The following is a 20,856-nucleotide window of genomic DNA, read 5'->3' as shown; positions in this document are numbered from 1 at the left end:
GATCAAATTTATGCAGAAATTCAGGTATTTCCAAAGTGTTCACATACTTTCTCTTGCCACTATGGGTTTCAGCATGTTCGATGTGATCAGTTTTAAACAAGACGTTGTTTTGAGATGCAAGATCACTGATTCTATCTCAAACACACTTTCTGTCTCGTAGGTCACATGAGGGACCCCAACAACCAGGTGCAGGTGGTGAAGAACCTTCGCATCAGCGTCAACAACGTGGTGACACGCCCTTCTGTCCCTGCCTCCGGCGTCCCTGGCCATGCCCACCGACGTCTGCTCAGCGAGGTGGTGTTGACATGCCAACCGGCTGAGGGTGGTGTTGCCAATGTCATTACTGCTGGCGACTATGACCTCAATATTAGTGGTGAGTATATTCACAGCCCTTGAATTTTTCCACATTTTGTTGTTACAAGTTGGGATTTAATAGCCTTTTTTTTGTCAACGATCTACACAAAATACTCATGTCAAGGTGGAAGAAAAAGTATAACATTTGTAAAAATAAAATCTTCATTACATAACTATTCAACACCCCTGAGTCAATACATGTTAGAATCACCTTTGGCAATGATAACAACCAAGTCTTTCTGGGTCTCAAAGAGCTTTTCAGACCTGGATTGTGCAACATTTGCCTATTTTAATTTTTTTTCTAAATTCATCAAGCTCTGTCAAATTGGTTGTTGATCATCGCTGGACAACCATTTTCAGGTTTTGTCATAGATTTTCAAGTAGATTCAAGTCAACTGTAACTCGGCAACTCAGGAACATTCATGGTCTTCTTGGTCAGCAACTCCAGTGTAGATTTGGCCTTGTGTTTTAGGTTATTTTCCTGCTGAAAAGTGAATTCATCTCAGTTTCTGGTGGAAAGCAGACTGAACCAGGTTTTTCTCTAGAATATTTGCCTGTGCCTAGCTCCATTCCGTTCATTTTTTTTATCCTGAAAAACTACCTAGTCCTTAACAATTACAAGCATACCTGTAACATGATGCAGCCACCACTATGCTTGAAAATATGGAGAGTGGTACTCAGTAATGTGTTTTATTGGATTTGCTCCAAACATAACACTTTGTATTCAGGAGAAAATTGCTTCGAAGCTGTTGAGGAGCCTCTTGGTCCTAGACCTAGCGCTCTGGTACCGCTTGCCGTGCGGTAGCAGAGAAAACAGTGTATTACTTGTGTGACTGGAGTCTCTGACAATTTTATGGGCTTTCCTTTGACACCGCCTATTATATAGGTCCTGGATGGCAGGAAGCTTGGCCCCAGTGATGTACTGGGCCGTTCGCACTACCCTCTGTAGTGCCTTACGGTCAGATGCCGAACAGCTGCCATAGCAGGCGGTGATGTAATCGGTCACGATGCTCTCGATGGTGCCGCTGTAGAAACTTTTGCGGATCTGAGGACCCATGCCAAATCTTTTCATTTTCCTGAGGGGGAAAAGGTTTTGTTGTGTCCTCTTCATGACTGTCTTGGTATGTTTGGACACCAAGGAACTTGAAACTCTTGACCCGCTCCACTACAGCCCCATCGATGAGAATGGGGGCCTGTTCGGCCCGCCTTTTCCTGTAGTCCGCGATCAGCTCCTTAGTCTTGCTCACATTGAGGGAGAGGTTGTTGTCCTGGCACCACACTGCCAGTTGTCTGACCTTCTCCCTATAGGCCGTCTCATCGTTGTCAGTGATAAGGCCTACCACAGTTGTCATCAGCAAACTTAATGATGATGTTTGAGTTGTGTTTGGCCACTCAGTTGTGGGTGAACAGGGAATATAGGAGGAGACTAAGTACACACCCCTGAGGGGCCCCAGTGTTAAGGATCAGCGTGGCAGACGTTTTGTTGCCTACTCTTACCACCTTGGGGTGACCCGTCAGGAAGTCCAGGATCCAGTTGCAGAGGGAGGTGTTTAGTCCCAGAGTCCTTAGCTTAGTGATGAGCTTTGTGAACAGCATTCTCACATACGTGTTCCTTTTGTCCAGGTGAGAAAGGGCAGTGTGGAGTGCAATAGAGATTGCATCATCTGTGGATCTGTTGGGGTGGTATGTGAATTGGAGTGGGTATAGGGTGTCCGGGAGGATGCTGTTGATGTGAGCCATGACCAGCCTTTCAAAGCACTTCATGGCTACCGACGTGAGTGCCGCAGGGCGGTAATCATTTAGGGAGGTTACCTTTGCTTCCTTGGGCACGGGAACTATGGTGTTCTGCTTGGAACATGTAGGTTTTACTGACCCGGTCAGGGAGAGGTTGAAAATGCCAGTGAAGACACTTGACAGTTGGTCCGCACATGCTTTGAGTACACGTCCTGGTAATCCGTCTGGCCCAGCGGCTTTGAATGTTGACCTGTTTAAAGGTTTTGTTCACATCGGCTGCCGAGAGGGTTATTACACAGTCATCCAGGACAGCTGGTGCTCTCGTGCATGCTTCATTGTTGCTTGCCTCGAAGCGAGCATAAAAGGCATTTAGCTCGTCTGGTAGGCTAACGTCACTGGGCAGCTCGCGTTTGGGTTTCCCTTTGTAGTCCGTAATAGTTTTCAAGTCCTGCCACATCTGACGAGCGTCAGAGCATGTGTAGTAGGATTCAATCTAAATCTTGTATTGACGCTTTGCTTGTTTGATGGTTCGTCTGAGAGCATAGCGGGATTTCTTATAAGTGCCTGGATTAGTTTCCCGCTCCTTGAAAACAGAAGCTCTAGCCTTTAGCTCGATGCAGATGTTGCCTGCAATCCATGGCTTCTGGTTGGGATATGTACGTACAGTCACTGTGGAGACGACGTCATCGATGCACTTATTGATGAAGCCAATGACTGAGGTGGTGTATTCCTCAATGCCTTTGGATGAATCCCAGAACATATTCCAGTCTGTGCCAGCAAAACAGTCCTGTAGTGTAGCATCTGCCTCATCTGACCACTTCCTTATTGCGTGAGTCACTGGTACTTCCTGCTTTAGTTTTTGCTTGTAAGCAGGAATCAGGAGGATAGATTAGTGGTCAGATTTGCCAAATGGAGGGCAGTGGAGAGCTTTGTATAGAGTAAAGGTGGTTTAGGATTTTTTTTTCTCTGGTTGCACATGTGACATGCTGGTAAAATTTTGGTCAAACTGATAGGGCCAGTTTGCGCTGTTCTGTGAAGGGAGTAGTACACAGCGTTGTACGAGATCTTCAGTTTCTTGGCAATTTCTCGCATGGAATAGCCTTCATTTCTCAGAACAATAATAGACTGACCAGTTTCAGAAGAATCGTCTTTTTTTCTTCCCATTTTGAGCCTGTAATCAAATCCCCAAATGTTGATGCTCCAGATACTCAACTAGTCTAAAGAAGGCCAGTTTTATTGCTTCTTTAATCAGGACAACAGTTTTCAGCTGTGCTAACATAATTGCAAAAGGGTTTTCTAATGATCAATTAGCCTTTTAAAATTATATACTTGGATTAGCTAACACAACGTGCCATTGGGACACAGGAGTGATGGTTGCTGATAATGAGCCTCTGTATGCCTATGTAGATATTCCATAAAAAATCTGCCGTTTCCAGCTACGATAGTCATTTACAATATTAGCAATGTCTACACTGTATTTCTGATCAATTTGATGTTATTTTAATGGACAAAAAAATTGATTTTTTTTTCAAAAACAAGGACATTTCAAAGTGACCACAAACTTTTGAACGGTGTTTGTGTACCTTTATTATTCCCTGCAAGCCCTACCACACCTCCCCCAATTGGAGTAAACTAATAAACAATAACACTTAGGCTTCTACTTCCAGCTTATACATACTATACACATCTTACAGACACAATCTATTTTACAATTGTTATATTTTGTTTTTAGTCCTGGCCTTCCTCTATTTTTGATGTCCATGCAGTTTGATTTCTATTTGCCATGTATTTGTAACTGTGCTATTTCACAAATGTTCTTAACCTATATTCATTTTACAGACCCCGTATGTTTTACGTTTTGTCTTATTATTAGTCCCACCCGTCAGCTCCATTCAACCCCTTCCATCTATCTCTTAACACCCTCCATTTTGGATTTCTATTTGCCATATATTTTTCAACTGTGCTGTGATGCTTCACGGAAGTACTGAACCTTTTTATTCTCATAGTTTCTACAGATTATGAATTTAAATAAACTTTTTTGCTGAAACAATTATTATATTATTTATCTATGACTTTTTAAATCACACAGTATTGCTAACTGCAGCGTTAGCTCTAGGTAAATGTTGCAATTCCTGGATCTGTGACCAAAAATGAGCTACATATGGACAGTACCAAAATAAATGATCTAATGACTCTGCCTCCTCGCAGCAAAATCTGCAGAGCTGGGAAGATTGTATCCCGTGTGTGTGTATATATGTGTGTGTGTCATTTTGCGTGTCAATTCATAAACCATGTGCCATGGAATCGGTACATCAAAAATCTCTTTCCAACTATTTTGCAACTTTTATGGCACAGCTGTCCATTTTTTTGGCCCTTAAATGAAACTGGTGTATATTTTTTATTTACGATAATTTATTTTTAACCAATTTTGGTCACTTTTTCCCCCTTCCACTTGCCTCTTCCATTTTTGTGGCAATGGTGCAATTATTTCGTTGTAATTTTGGGTAGAGTAGACATTTCCATATGTCTGTGTTAGCTGCATATGTGACAACTCCACCAGTCTTATTGATATCATTTATAAAGATTATACCTTTTTTTTTATCATTTAAGGTTTTTTATCAATTAGTATATTTGAGTTTAACCACAATATTTGTTATATTATTTCTGTCTTTTCTGGTGGATTAAACTGAAATTGCAACCAACTTTATAAGGCTTGTTTAAAAAGAATTACGTTTTGGAGATTTTGTTTTCAAATAACAAAGTGAGCGGTTGTAATCTGAATAAAGGGAAAAAGGCCGTTCTTGAACATGGGGGGAGACATTACTAATTTACTCGGATTTAAGTATAACTTTTGTATAACTGATGCCTTTAGTGAGCGGTCTAATGATTTTAATATTTAATAATTTCTTCCCTCCGAATTCATATTCATTATATAAATAGACCCTTTAAATTTTTTCTGGCTTGCCATTCCATATAAAATTGAATATTTTTTTGCTCATATAATTTAAAAAGCTGGTTGCTAGCTGTAGGCAAAACCATAAGCAAAATAGGTAAACTGTGATATGACTAAAGACTTAATCACGGTGATTTTTCCACAAATAGACAGGTATTTTCCTTTTCCGTGGTAGCAAGATCTTAACTATTTTTGGTGACTTTCTATAAAAAAGTATTGGAGTGAGATCATTTCTTTCTTTCGGGACATGTGTATCGAGTATGTCCACATCCCCGTCAGACCATTTTATTGGTAAACTAGTTGCATTTTTTGTGATTCAATACGTAATCATTTACACTTATCATAATTTGGTTTTAATCCAGAGGTTAGATAAATTATCTTGAGCCTGTGAGGCTGTGGAGGAATTGTAATTGTGGATTTAAAAGAACATCAATCAGTGTACAAAGACACCTTTCTTTATTGATGCATTATCCAAAGTGTAAATCATAACTTACCATGCTCAAAGGGATATTAAATGTCTCCTTTTATTTTACCCATCTACCAATAGGTGTCCTTCTTTGTGAGGCATTGGAAAACTGCCCTGGTTTTTGGATGAATCTGTTTTTTTTATTTACCTTTTTATTTAACTAGGCAAGTCGGTTTAGAACAAATTCTTATTTTCAATGACTTGTTCTGCCCCTGAACAAGGCAGTTAACCCACTGTTCCACGGTAGGCTGTCATTGAAAATAAGAATTTGTTAACTGACTTGCCTAGTTAAATAAAGGTGTAAAAGAAAATTACAAATGAGGTACAGAGATGTGGTAGTCCTTCAAAAATCATGTTTAACACTATTGCACACACTGAGTCCATGCAACAAAGCAATTTTTTTGTACTCCTGAACTTATTTAGGCTTGCCATAACAAAGGGGTTGAATACTTATTGACTTGACATTTCAGCCTTTAATGCATTTGTAAACATTTTGAAAAACATAATTCCACTATGACATTATGGGGTATTTTGTGTAGGCCAGAGACCCAAAATCAAAATGTTAAGTCATTTTAAATTGAGGTTGTAACACAACAAAATGTGAAAAAAAGCCAAGGGGTGTGAATACTTTCTGAAAGCACTGTATGTCTATTTTGTTTTTGTAGCCCTGGTTGTCCTGAAAAGGTTGGTGGTTGAATATGGTTGGGCTATACATGCAGAAATGGTTAAATATAAGGGCTGTACATGCAGATAAATGAAAAGCCATTTTTGCTTTGGGGBGGGGGGGGGGGGGGGGAGTGGTGCGTCCTCCGAAACACAACCCAACCAAGCAGCACTGCTTCTTGACACAATGCCCTCTTAACCTGGAAGCCAGCCACACCAATGTGTCGGATGAAACACTGTGCACCTGGCGACCATGTCAGCGTGCACTGCGCCCGGCCCGCCACAGGAGACGCTAGTGTGCGATGGGACAGGGACATCCCTGCCGGCCAAACCCTCCCCTAACCCGGGTGACGCTGGGCAAATTGTGAGTCTCCCGGTCGTGGCCGGCTGCGACAGAGCCCGGACTCGAACCCAGAATCTCTAGTGGCACAGCTAGCACTGCGATGCAGCGGGAAGCCCTGGTAAACATGCATTCTGACAAGCAGTCAATGCACAACAATTCTTGCAATCATGGGGAAAACGGCAGTTTTAATGGCCGTTGTTAAAAAACATCATAAATAAATTTACTGTAAAAAATGTGTATTTAGACTCCGTGTAGGCCATACATTTTTTGTTTTGTTGCATTATTTAAACTTAGATAGATAATGCATTTCAAACATCTCCATCAGCCGGTAGAGTTTCCCAAAAGATGCACCTTATGCGAGCCAATTCATGTGACGGACATGAACATGTCCATTAAACTTAGAGGGCAAATTTTAATATGCAACAACTAGGATGGTTTGTTAATGTGACTAGGATTGTGCCTTTGGCTTCTGGACAACCATAGACAGTTGATATGAAAACCAGTAGGACAGAAATGCGGTGAGTTTTTTTTGTTATTAGCTTAGCTGTTCGCTGCTTCGTGCTGCTCCTCTCTCTCCCACTGCTCCCTGCAGCCTCCGTCTGTGAGTTGCCTAGCAGCAAGTCTCCGTTCTGGCTTGCTCACTCTAAATAGAGACAGGCATTAGTTGATGTAAGAAAGCTACTTTCTAGCTCTATAAACTCACTGTACGTTATTTTTGGCAAAATAATAATTCCGATCCATCAAGACACTGTTCCTGTTTTATGACTGACACAATTTGTTAAATTCTGACACCAATTTAATTCTGCAAAACAATGCAAATGAACCTATAGACTGATAAGCATGTCCAGTCAAATTTATTTTCAGATGCTAACTGGAGGCGAGCATGGTTTCTGTCTGCCAAATTAGTGTGACAGTCAGGCAACCTCCATAGTGCAGTCAAAGTAAAACTGAGAAGTTGGGCTTGGGCAGCCACAAGCCATAGCTGACTCCATTGAGTACACAGTACCACCAAAGCTGTTATCTGTGGTACAACCTCAGTCCCTTCTAAATTCCTATCGTGTCAAATCAGCCTCAAGTCCATTGTGCGTGAGATGGCGCTGTCGATCACGATTAAATGTCATTGAGCAAGCAAACGCTGAGACGAGGGCGCAGAGGAGAGATGAGTGCCGCGAGCACACAGGCCAGTCAAGAGTGAAGAAATGGTCTCGAGAGAGCAGAGGATGTCCCGCAATCCAACATGCCAGACGTGAGAGCTTGCTAGTGTGATTTTGGGCAAGCAGAACCTCATTGCTCCAGATCACTTTTGGGTTTCAACAATTGCTTTTTTCCCCCCGATTGAAATCCAATCTAGTGGTGGTGGTGGGCAATCTATCCGGTGCGTGTCTAGAAACCTTTGATTGGTCACTTACACTGGAGTGATGGACAAACGAACATGCTTACCCTTGGCCAGTCCAGTGTGTGATTGCATGACATCCAACAGATCGATGTGCTTCAGAGCCGGCTGTTTAGCTTGCAAGCCAGCTTGAACAGTAAGCACAGAACGATTCATTTTAAATGCAAATGAATTACTTAAATCATACAATGTGATTTTCTGGATTTGTTTTAGATTCCGTCTCTCACAGTTGAAGTGTACCTATGATAACAATTACAGACCTCTACATGCTTTGTAAGTAGGGAAACCTGCAAAATCGGCAGTGTATCAAATACTTGTTCTCCCCACTGTATATGTAGAAAAATGAATGTAGCAACTACATCCACTACAGATTGACCCTTTTTAAGTCTTTCAAAACTGTGTGATGTGTCCATTAGACTAATGGATTATTATTATTATTTTTATCCGCATGAATTAGTTTGAGCAATAAGACCTACTTTTATTCCAAAGGCTGGGGTCCTCACTATGCAGCTGTTATGAGCTCATTTTTCACTGGCTGTCCACTGGTTTCAAAAACAATGATTGATTGTCAGCTTAAGCTTCTTGAATTCAACCATTTTTGGGTTCAAATACACATTTAGATTTGTTTACAGCCATCCACAACAACCACAATCCGTAAGTCGCAAATAGCTAAATGAGAGGGCAGCAGTGTGATTCACATCCGTGCGCTATGTAGATATCAATAATATGTCATATCCGTATCGCCGTAGACTACACTTCTGTCATCCTTATCGCCAAGTGTTTATTAAAGTTGGATAGTCTTTGGAGCTTGACAGCAGTTGCACCATTGGAAGATATACCTTGGACTGTAGCCTACAAAAGCCTGTTCCTGCACTTTTCCTGCGCTCGATCAAAAACATTTGGTGTGTCGCCGCAGTGGTCTCTGACTTGTGGTCAGACTCACTCAGGCGGAACAAATTTAAACTTATGCCTTTTTTCAATGTTGATTTGAATGTCATTGAGAAAACAACATAAGTGTCAGATTTTTTTCTTCTCACATCCTTTCTGAATTGAAGTATAATCATCTTAGTTTTTCAAAAGTATCTAATCTGATTACAATATGTTTGCTGGTAACGGATTACAGTTACCGTTTTTTGTAATCCCTTGCATGTAAATTTCCCCAACCCTGCATGTGGGTACACAAATAATAATGGCATGATGGTAACATTGAAAGGAAGGGCTCGTTAAGAGAGTGTGCAGAAATTGAGAGAAAGGCAGGATTTAATATTTAGGGTATTTATTAAGCCCAAGGGCGCGCACACAAAGCATATGGGGATTTTTTATAATATGGAGACACGAAGGGGAGACCCTTCTACAATAACAGTACATAACCAGTGCCAAATAATAGAATGTAAACTGAAATGAATGATTAACCAGCTAAACTCAGGTTAACATGTAATGATTGTCCACACTACATTCAAAGGAGGATTGAGGAGAAGCACCGCCATGCGTTCTCCAAACATTTAATTGAGGAAACAGATTTGTTTTATAGTAATTGTCTAATTTCACAGACAATAGTAGTTCCCAAATCAGTGTCAAAATATTTCAATTTGGTATTTTTTTCGTTGTTTTGATTACATGCAGTAATACAGAAGTCAAATCGCATAGGTAGTCTCATCAGCTGTTATCAGCAAGCTAGAGCCATCTGTGGAAAGAGCACAAAGTCGATCAAAGATATACTGAATAAAAATATAAACGCAACACATTTTACAATTTTTCTGAGCTACAGTTCATATAAGGAAATCAGTCTATTTAAATAAATTAGGCCCCAATCTGGATTTCGCATTATTTGGCAGGGGCGCAGACATGGGTGGGCCTGAGAGGGCATAGGCCCACACTCTTGGGAGACTGGCCCACCCACTGGGGAGCAAGACCCAGCCAATCGGAATTAGTTTTTCCCCACAAAAGTGCTTTGTTAGACATAACAAAGCACTTTGTTAGATCCCGCGGGTGAAGAAGCCAGATGTGAAGGTCCTGGGCTGGCCTGGTTACACATGGTCTGCGGTTGTGAGGCCGGTTGGACGTACTGCCAAAATCTCAGAATCTGGGGTTCAGAACTTCACATTTTAGTGGCCTTTTATTGTCCCCAGCACAAGGTGCACCTGTGTAATGATCATGCTGTTTAATCTGCTTCTTGATATACCACACCTGTCAGGTGGATGGATTATCTTGGCCAAGGAGAAATGCTCACTAACAGGGATGTATACAAATTTGTACACAAAATTAGATGAATAAGCTCTTTGTGCATATGGAACGTTAATGGTATATTTATTTCAGCTTATGAAACATGGGACCAACACTTTACATGTTGCATTCATATTTTTGTTCAGTGTGTATATACACTGCTCAAAAAAATAAAGGGAACACTTAAACAACACAATGTAACTCCAAGTCAATCACACTTCTGTGAAATCAAACTGTCCACTTTAGAAGCACACTGATTGACAAATAAATTTCACATGCTGTTGTGCAAATGGAATAGACAAAAGGTGGAAATTATAGGCAATTAGCCAGACACCCCAATAAAGGAGTGATTCTGCAGGTGGTGACCACAGACCACTTCTCAGTTCATATGCTTCCTGGCTGATGTTTTGGTCACTTTTGAATGCTGGCGGTGCTCTCACTCTTAGTGGTAGCACGAGACGGAGTCTACAACCCACACAAGTGGCTCAGGTAGTGCAGCTCATCCAGGATGGCACATCAATGCGAGCTGTGGCAAGAAGGTTTGCTGTGTCTGTCAGCGTTGTGTCCAGAGCATGGAGGCGCTACCAGAAGACAGGCCAGTACATCAGGAGACGTGGAGGAGGCCGTAGGAGGGCAACAACCCAGCAGCAGGACCGCTACCTCCGCCTTTGAGCAGGAGGAGCACTGCCAGAGCCCTGCAAAATGACCTCCAGCAGGCCACAATGTGTCCTGGATGAGCTGCATACCTGAGCCACTTGTGTGGGTTGTAGACTCCGTCTCGTGCTACCACTAGAGTGAGAGCACCGCCAGCATTCAAAAGTGACCAAAACATCAGGCAGGACAGCATAGGAACTGAGAAGTGGTCTGTGGTCACCACCTGCAGAATCACTCCTTTATTGGGGGTGTCTGGCTAATTGCCTATAATTTCCACCTTTTGTCTATTCCATTTGCACAACAGCATGTGAAATTTATTGTCAATCAGTGTTGCTTCCTAAGTGGACAGTTTGATTTCACAGAAGTGTGATTGACTTGGAGTTACATTGTGTTGTTTAAGTGTTCCCTTTATTTTTTTGAGCAGTGTATTTTGACATGTAGTAATTATCTCTGCAAAACAAAAATCCCTGCTCAAATGAATATTTTGCTTGCAGCAAAGATGTTCCTCTCGACCCCGCTGTCTGTGCGCTCGTGAGACCCATCCTCTGCTTGCTGGACCACGTTCTGAGCTCTCGACTGGTCTGTGCACTAGTGGCACTCATTCTCTGCTCGCAGGACCCCGTTCTCCACTCATTGTTTGCTTGCTCAATGATGGACTTTAGAGGCTGATTTGACGCCATAAGTTCCTGGGCCAAGACCGATATGAGAAGAATGAACTCTGGCCACAGGTTTAGTAATAGTAAAACTAAGACAGAACAGAGGCCTGGAATCATCACCTGGTTAATGAGCTGTAGGAATGTAGTGTTGATGAGGAATGAGAAGTCCTGTAGTTTCCCAGACTGTCCTGTAGAGGGCAACAAACACTAAGGAGAGAACATGGGGGAGAGGGATGACCTGGAGTTATTTAGTATATATATTTTTTTTTTGACAATAACAGCAAAGGTATATTTTATTTATTTTTATTGTACCTTTATTTAACTAGGCAGGTCAGTTAAGAACAACTTCTTATATTAAATGATGGCCTAGGAACGGTGGGTTAACTGCCTTGTTCAGGGGCAGAACGACAGATTTTTACTTTGTGAGCTCGGGGATTCGATCTTGCAACTTTTCGGTTACTAGCCCAATGCTCTAACCACTAAGCTACTTGCCGCCCCAAGTGTAGTGTAGTATGGGGGGTGATTTCCATGTTGATTTATTTTGTTAATTTCCTCATTACTGACCTTCTTCCCTCATTTTATTTTCTCTTTTACTCACCTGGATGACCCTTGGGTAAGAGCTTTCCTACAATCTCTGCCCTCTAACCTATACTTTACAGGTCACACCTTTTGACAATGGATTATAAATATCCATAAAAGCTTTTATTTACCTTAAATCAGCTCTGTGAAATGCTCTTTGCAGGACATTCTTTCTCACTGTATCTGATATGAATGTAGCCTAGAGAAATAATATATTTTGTGTTCAATTTCGGGAAAGTATAAAACAAAAAAACGGGTTCATGAAGATTCTGGTTCCATTTTTCAAAGAATCAGCTTTGGGCAATGTTGTTGCAATGTTGTTGTGGTGATGTTACCACAGAGCGTGCCCCTCTTACAGTCCACTTCCGCAAACCTCTCCAATCCCCTCTATTGCTCCCGTACTATTAGTGGACCTTGCTTGGGTCAAACAGCCTCCTCTAACCCTAACCTAAAGTTAAGTCAATCCAACCATGTCCCTCCTATGTCTCCCTTTGACCTATGAATGGAGCATACACATGACATGTTCTGTCGTCAATGTTTTGTTGAATGCTAAACTGAAAGCTAAGCTTGTGATTTGGGCTAACCTTTTCTCCAAGCTATCTATAGGAGCACATTTGTAGGTTAAAGTGGGAGCCATGGTGGTAAGATTGACCCTAGTCTCAGTCTCCTATAATGCTGCGCTTCCCTGGTTTTATTGGTCATAACTACAATCTACTATGTGAGATCGTGTATATCTATGATGTTGGTACTGTAGATCTATGAGTGGTGAACATCAGTGGGTGCTCCTGTACAGGTAATGGGATGTTGCTAACGCTAGTCCCTGACTCTCTCCCCCTGTCAGATCGCTCTCTTAAAGCTAGCGTCCCCTGGTACAGTGACTGGAGGGACACACTAACGGAACTCAGCACCTCCAAGCACTACACAGGTACCTGTACTCTCACCTCACCTCACCTGGCCCACAGGTGTGTGGGGGGAGGGCCCTCCCTCTTCTCTCCATTTACAGCTATCCCTCCCTCCCTCCGTTCCTCCCTCCCTAACTGTGTAGCAGACTGTCCTTTTCTCCTCTCTAGTCTCTCCGTAGCAGACCCGTTTAGTGAACTCTACCATCTCTCCTTATTCTTTCTGCTCTCTCACAAGGTAGTAGTTTCAGATGTCCATATCAGGGATGTGATTTTTTTTCTTTTCTTCTTACATTTTCTTCCATGTATAAGCAAAAATCCCAAATTTCCTGTTTTTACTATGTTGTCCTGATCACATCCCTGCATATGTTTGTGTACTTTTCCATATAAGTAAGTGTACTCTGTACTGGTTGTCTCAGAAATGGTCTTGTTATGTGGGTTCATGAAGTGACTCAGGGCATTAGAGCTCATTTTGATATAATCTTGGTAATGGAACTATCTTTTCCTGCATCCTACACCAAAAGGAAGAACATTGGACACATAAAATAGTCTCTTCATATATAAAGGATGGGTGTAAAGTGGGATCATTTAGTCAGTGTTCTTCCGTCTCCCATTTATATATCTATATCTAAATCCCAGGATATTAGATAGGGTGTCTTGTAAGATATCCGCATTCCAGAGTCCTGAGACTTGAGCCAGTGGAAATGGAAACTATGCTTTCTATCTTAGGCTGTTTGAAGTCAGGGTGGGTAATTGTTTATGTCCTGAACACTCTTCCTGTACTCTCACTTCTGTGCTCTATCAGTCAATTAGATTTTATTTATACAGGCCTCAAAGTGCCTTAGTCATACATAGGCCCCCTAATTGGCTATGGCCTATTGCTTTCTGAGCCGCATCTCTGGGCACTCGGACTTCCCCCCGGCATTAACTCTTACTCCAAGTTAAAGGGTTTTCTCTCAAACAGTGAATTAATGTTGATAACAGGGAATTGGAATTGATTCAAAACAGAAGGCTTTAAACTGAGATGAATCTTGACTGCCGCGTGCGTGCTTCTCAGTTACTGACATCACTCACTGACCTGACTGAAGTGAGCTCTCTGATGCTCACTCCTGACTCACTCACGCAAGGTTTCTCTTGAAGCCTGTGGCTTTATTTAGTAGCAAACAGACCTGGGTTCAAATACTATTTGGAGTAATTTCAAGTACTTTGTTGCCTGGAGTGCCAGGTAGGCAGTGTTTGCACTTTTGGGACTTTTCTATTGGTCCTGTTGTGCCAGGCAAGCTCAATCAAGCACAGGTTAAGTATTGGAAATTATTTCAAATAGTACTTGAAGCCAGGTCTGTAAGTAGCATAGAACTCCTGATCTGTTTGGTTTTCTCTCAATCAGTAGGTTACTAACTGGTGGTCCTCGTGATGGAAGACACATAGCATGCCTGTTTGTACACAAGCATAGCACAAGTGTTAAAAACACAGACAATTTGTTTGATGAAATCCAATGTTGGTGTATTTGGTCATTCTGGGTACACTTGTCACCAAATTTGTGGGCAGTGACATTAACAAATTGTTTTGACTTGACGTCATCTTTTGTCTTTACATTTTTCAAGGCCGAGCACTGGTTGCTTTAGAGATTATTTTGAATAATTTGCCTGCCATAAAATGACTGTAAATGTATTACTGCCTAATCATCTGTAAAATGGACCAGAGTGTCGCATGTTGATCCTCATAATGCTGTTGTGCCTCTGTCTGTGTTCTGATGAATGTGGAAAGAGGGAGTCATAGTCTGAGGTGTCACGAAGGAGCTGTTCAGAGAACTCACACCAGAGATGGCAGAATTACCCGGGTTGCGTTCATTAGGGCACCCCATTTCTTAAAGCTCATGAGATCTTCTTATTGGACCAGTTCAGATAGTACCCGAGTCAGTATGCAGACTACGCTTCGCACTCATTCTTTGTTTCCTCACACACACACAGGTGTTACTTTACGTAGTTGATGTCTACATTTGGCCATGGTAACATTATATACTCCTGCTGATTTTTGTTATTCGGACAATAATTGGTGAATCTCTTGATGACAAATGTAGTCTACAACGAGCAGCATGATGCTCTCTGCATCTCGAATGGGTTTAGGATAAAAGAAGAATCCGGAAGTGGTACAAACCCTTTTCTCATCTGGCTAATCAGTAATTCATCTAATTTCTCTCACAGAGTATCATTTATTGCGGCTCCGCGATCAGACCCTTCAGCTGTGTGTGTGTGAGGGTTGGGCGACGTCGACCTTTGTTCTATCGTGATTATGTACCCATCAAACATTGCTATACATAGTATTTCTTCCTATTGGCCAGCCCTCCCCCCCGCCCCAAACTCAACTTAAGTGACTATTGGGCGAAAGATAATGATGTTTAAGCCTGGGCAGAGGCTAAGTGCACATTTTTTTTCAAATATTCCTTTCTGGTGGACGAGCTTCAGCATGGAACAGGTGTGTCTGTGTGGCGCGCACATGATGGAGCAGTGACTGTTCCTCAGGCAGTCTGTCTTACCATAGTGAGTTAGGTTAGACATCATGGGCTGGATAGAAGCAGTGTACCGTATTCAGAACTGGATAATTACTATTCTATGAGGCAAATAAAGCAAGTAAAGAATATTCTAGATCTCATAAAGCTGTGATTGAGAGAAGCCTATGCTTTAGGCTGTAGATTGTCCGTCTTGTTAAAGCTGCAACTTTAGGACAGCGCCTTAAGCTAGAATAATTGGGAAACAAGCTACTGTTCCTAACTAACTTTTATGATAGGCCTAGTAGGAGGATAAGTTTAGTCATTTTTCAGTCCTGCATGGATCATTTCTTTCTTAATAAGCTTAAACTTGTGCGAGACTCCGTTTCTTTACTCTGCGGCGCCAGTGACGTTAAAGTAGGCTAAGCCATCGTCTGTCGCGTCCCCATCGACGATGCCTGTCAATCATTGATAGACTATGCTATCGTAATATCGCTCAACCCTAGTGTGTGTGATGGCCTCTCCTGGCTGGTTGACCCTGGTGTGTGTAGACCTCTCTCTGCAGCCCCCCAACCCCCCCCCCCCCTCCCCGGGTGTCGGCTACAGGTGCTCTATGCAGCTCCACTCTCAGGGTGGTGGTGTGGAGGTGAGACCTGGTTAGAGTAATGTTCTCTCTCTCTCTCTCATCTTGTTGTCCTATCTCTCCAGCCACGACTCCCTGGTTTGAGGCGTACAGAGAGAGCTTCCTCCAGTCCATGCCTGCCTCCGACCATGAGTTCCTCAACCACTACCTCGCCTGTATCCTTCTCACTGCTTCAACGTAGTAGAATGAACACTGATGATGAGAGAAGTTCTCTCTCTCTCTCTCTCACTCACTCCTTTTTCTCACGGTCTTCTTTTACCACCTCTGTTTTCACCGTCCTTTCCCCACCCTCCCTCGTTCTCCGTCTGCGTGGTTGCCTCCCCCTTTCCTTCTCGCTCTCTTTGGTTGTGGTTCTTTGACGGCCGTCCCTGCAGGTCTGTTGGTGGTGTCGTCCAGTGAGGCTGTACCAGTGGAGAAGTTCCTCAAGCTGTCTCAGGAGCAGCACAGGATCCAGCACAGCGGCGAGTACACCAACCCCAAGTGGTTCATCCCCAACACACTCAAGTACTACGTCCTACTGCACGACATGAGCCAGGGAGACGAACAGAGGTGAGTAGTAGTGACGCAAACACCGCAGACATGCAAGTGCGCACACAACATCTCAGACAGCCAGGCCTATGACCTCGGCTCTTCTTCTCTTTAATCCACTGACCTCGGCTAACCCTGTGTGCGCGTGCGACCCCCCCCCCCCCCCCCCCCCCCCCCCCCCCMCCCCCCCCCCCCCCCCCCCCCCCGCCCCCCCGGGCGCGGCCCCCCCCCCCCCCCCCCCCCCCGTCATTAGACCGAAGCAGTAATCAGGAAGGTGTTGACGCCGCTCCTCATCAGCAGTTATGGATTCCCTTAATTCTCTCTCTCTCCCCCTCTCTCTCAGGGCTGACTCTGTGTATGAGGATATGAAGCAGAGGTATGGTGCTCAGGGTTGTTACCTGTTGAAGGTCAACTCTCGTACGGCGGCAGCGGGAGCAGACGAACAGATCCCAGACCCATGGAGCCAGTACCTTCACAAGAGTAGCCTGCAAAGCCAGGTACAGTTGGGGCCCAGACAAAGTGTTCCAAGTATCTAGTTGCTAATGTACAGTAGCATACAACCGACAGTACCATTGTCGGGTTCATTAGGACACATTGTTTTGCGACGGAAAAAGATGGACGTTGATTATTGGACAAGTTCAGCTTAGCACCTTCCTGTTTTACTCCGTTTCTGAATATTTTCTTCCGTTGCGTGCCTATTAAACATGACTCATCTTTTTGTGGTTGCTCATGGCTGTTCCAGGATCAGTATGAGGATCCAGCCCCTGTAGTGGTGAACAACACGGCTGTAGAGAACAACGTAGGAGGAACATCCGAGGTGGACGGACACGACTCGGAAGAGAAAGGTGAGCGTAGCCACTTCGGCAGTACTCGGGAGCTGAAGATTTCCATGGCGTCGGCCACTCCTCAATCCGACTGCGTCTACGCGTACTCGTGGCTCAGCAACTCCAAGGTGGTTGGGAGTGCTCATCCACGGAAATGTATTTCAAACGTGTAAAATACACATTTGTATAGTTGAAGCCTCTTTTACACCTCCGTTGTGTATCTGATTCGTTCCTCTCACTCTACTGAAAGATTGATGGCATAAATAAATAAATACACAGCTCTAGTTCAGCTGACTTATTTAATGCAGATATACTCTATGCTCTTTACTAATCTATGCTCTTTACTAATCTATCTGAAGCCTGCCTGGGTTGACAACGTGGTGTTGATGATTTGTTCAGATTGAGTTTCCCAACATTCTGGACGCACATCCATCATGTGCTTAATGTACTTGACCATGTTTTGTTGTTGTTTACCCAGACGGAATCACCAACAGTCTGGCCACACGCCTTCACATTGTTGACAATGACATTGTGTGTCGTTTATCAGACGGAGTCTTGGTCAACAGTCTGGACAGCACCCATCCCCTCCAGCTGGATGCACCCAGTGACACGCCCGGTAGCCTCGATGCTCTCAGGGCCGTCGCCGTGGAAACCAAGCCACCGCCCCTCGCCACGGGAGTGGCAGCGGCCACCAGCCATGGGGCGTGCCTCACGCTGAACGACCACGACCGCATCAGACTGTTCATCCAGGAGTTTACCTTCAGGGGACTACTGCCTCACATAGAGAAGAACATCAGACAGCTCAATGACCAGGTAGAGACACGCATGCACAATGACCATTAGACGGCTCAGTGACCGCGTAAACGCTTGCTCCGGTACGCTCTGTGTTGTTCTTATATTGACACGTTTATTGGTAACTGTCCGGCCGTGACTGCTGCCATATCAACCTCCTGTCAATATTGATTCATCAGTCCTTCTGCTATCGCAATTTTTTTGTTTTGTTGCAAAATCGCCAATTCCCTGCATGTTATGCGAGGACTTTCAAATTTAACCAATAACCACATAAAACAGTCAAATCACTTCAATATTACAGCATAAAACTGTCAAGTTACTGCACTACAAAAAAAAAAAAAAAGTGGACAAAATCATTGTAGATTGCCATGCAAAAATCAAGCATTTTTGCCTGCAAAAAGCACTCCCAAAAAAAGCTGCGAAATCTTGGAGGGATTGATGGACATGATCAATGATATGACCGTTGGCCTCCTAATGATCTGAACTCATTCCTTCTCTCTCCCTCCACCTCTCCCGCTCTTCATCCCTCCCTCTGTAGCTGGTCTCCAGGAAAGGCTTGAGTCGCTCTCTTTTCTCTGCTACTAAGAAGTGGTTTGGAGGTGGGAAAGTTCCAGAGAAGAGTATCGCTGAACTGAAGAACACTTCTGGCCTACTGTAAGTACACCCCCTTCCTCCTCAACTTCCTCTTCATCACCATCATATCACCATTAGCGAGGAGATTGTCCAGTTAGCTTTGGTCTTAGCACTTACGATCACACTGCTTACTGACTAGTGTTTGTCAAGGACGGAAGAGTCCTCTCATTATTAACAGATCACGCCTTGGATCACACTGTGTGCATACCCTATGTACCAGACAATCACATTTACTGTGTTCAACCATCCATGTGTCTGATCAAAGGTGCAGAAGGACAGGATGGAGAGAGTTAGAACTCATCAGAGATTAGCTCTAGGCTTTCACCCAAAGCAGTGTACAGTTTGCATATTGAATTCTTCTGGATGGAGGTTTGCCATCAGCCTATGGGCCCTGGTCAAAAGTAGTACACTAAATAGAGAACACTAGGCTGCCATTTGGTGAGGCAACTTCAGAATGGTTCTGGATGGCAGTTTGCTAACACCTTCATCTCCTGAGCTGTCTGACCTTTGCTCTCCGTCCTGTGTGATGTCATTAGCTATCCCCCAGAAGCCCCTGAGCTGCAGATCAGGAAGATGGCTGACCTTTGTTTCCTGGTTCAGCTCTATGACCTGGCGTACAGCTGCTACCACACGGCCAAGAAGGATTTCCTCTCTGACCAGGCCATGCTCTATGCCGCTGGGGCACTGGTGAGAACACGCACATACACTGATGGAAAGAGAACGCGCATACACACACTCTCAAAGAGAACGCACATGCGTGAACACACACACACACACACACGTGCATACACGTGCTCATACACACACGTCGCATGCACACACACAAAATACATTTTCTTGAAGGTTTGTGAACTGTCTCGCGGAAAGGACACAGCAGGATGTAAGGTTGAGATGCCAGAAGGTAAAGTAAGTGCTTGGCGGCAGCAGCAGCACATCAGCAGTACTGAGACTGAGCACACGCACATCAATCTACCCTGCACCTCTGAATGACGTCAGCAAAACATGTTTTTGTTGTACTCTTGGAGAACTGAGCAGTACGATATCTACCACAGCAGACTAGAAAGAAAATAAATGTGGAGTTTTTCCTGTAGAATGTTCAGAGGGGTCATGGAACATATAGAACAAAGACTGTAATTTGATGTCTGAGAGAACCGAAGCGTAATTGAAGGCACAGAGACAGAACTAGAGGTGGCGTCACCGGTGCACATCTGAAGAAAGCATCGTGACAACATCGTAATCTTACTTTCCCTAGACAGATATACAACACTGAATGATATTGGAAAATGGCCACACACACACACCGTATTGATCTCCCTGCCCTCTGCTGCCCGTCCTAGCATCCTGCGGTTTTAAGGATGCTGCCACGCCTCATGGCTTTCTGGGTCACCGGAATATTAATGGCAGACAGGTGTGTGTGTGTGTTTAGCCAGAATATTAATGGCAGTCCGATGGTCTGGAACCGTGACCGCCCCTCACGTGTCTGATACCTAGCCACATCACACCCACCATTTATAACACTCAACACTGATGGTTGTATGGATATATGAGAAATATATTTGAAATGATTATCTTTCTCTTCTTTTGCTGCCCCTCTCTCACTCTGCTCTCTTTCTCCTCTCTCTCATTCATCTCTTTCCCCTTATCTCCCCCCTCTTTCTCTCTGCATCCATCCGTCTCACTCATCTCTCTGTCTGTAGGAGATGGCAGCAGTGTCTGCGTTTCTACAAGTTGGGGCTCCAAGGCCGTATCCAGCACACTACATGGACACGGCAATACAGACCTACAGAGATTGTCCAAGTACGACATTCACCACACCACCACACACACACACACACACCACCACACACACACACCACACACACACACACACACACACACACACACACTTTCATGTGCTGTCACAAAATTGCACATTGACTAACAATGCCCAGTAGGCTAAAATAACCAGCCTCATAGCTGAAAAGCCGCATGCAAGCCACAAAACTACAATAGGCTCTCACCCCTGTGGTAGTGTGGTAGTGTGTGTGTGTA

General features: G+C 43.7%; 1 protein-coding gene across 1 annotated transcript in view; it reads left to right on the top strand.

Annotated features, from left to right (window-relative positions):
• The window catches only part of LOC111971168 (trafficking protein particle complex subunit 8), a 69,016-nt gene that overhangs the window by 10,557 nt on the left and 37,603 nt on the right, over positions 1 to 20,856 (top strand). Inside the window, exons 2-11 of the mRNA XM_023997954.2 lie at positions 161 to 373; positions 16,114 to 16,203; positions 16,423 to 16,597; positions 16,920 to 17,073; positions 17,319 to 17,421; positions 17,948 to 18,213; positions 18,731 to 18,846; positions 19,362 to 19,512; positions 20,523 to 20,616; positions 20,845 to 20,851. Coding sequence (XP_023853722.1) covers positions 161 to 373; positions 16,114 to 16,203; positions 16,423 to 16,597; positions 16,920 to 17,073; positions 17,319 to 17,421; positions 17,948 to 18,213; positions 18,731 to 18,846; positions 19,362 to 19,512; positions 20,523 to 20,616; positions 20,845 to 20,851 — 1,369 coding nt within the window. The remainder of the gene's footprint in view (positions 1 to 160; positions 374 to 16,113; positions 16,204 to 16,422; positions 16,598 to 16,919; positions 17,074 to 17,318; positions 17,422 to 17,947; positions 18,214 to 18,730; positions 18,847 to 19,361; positions 19,513 to 20,522; positions 20,617 to 20,844; positions 20,852 to 20,856) is intronic.

Source organism: Salvelinus sp. IW2-2015, linkage group LG13 (assembly GCF_002910315.2).
Source record: "Salvelinus sp. IW2-2015 linkage group LG13, ASM291031v2, whole genome shotgun sequence".
Classification (NCBI taxonomy): Eukaryota; Metazoa; Chordata; class Actinopteri; order Salmoniformes; family Salmonidae; genus Salvelinus; species Salvelinus sp. IW2-2015.
Note: the sequence above shows the minus strand (reverse complement) of the source record. Positions and strands in the feature narration are given on the sequence as shown.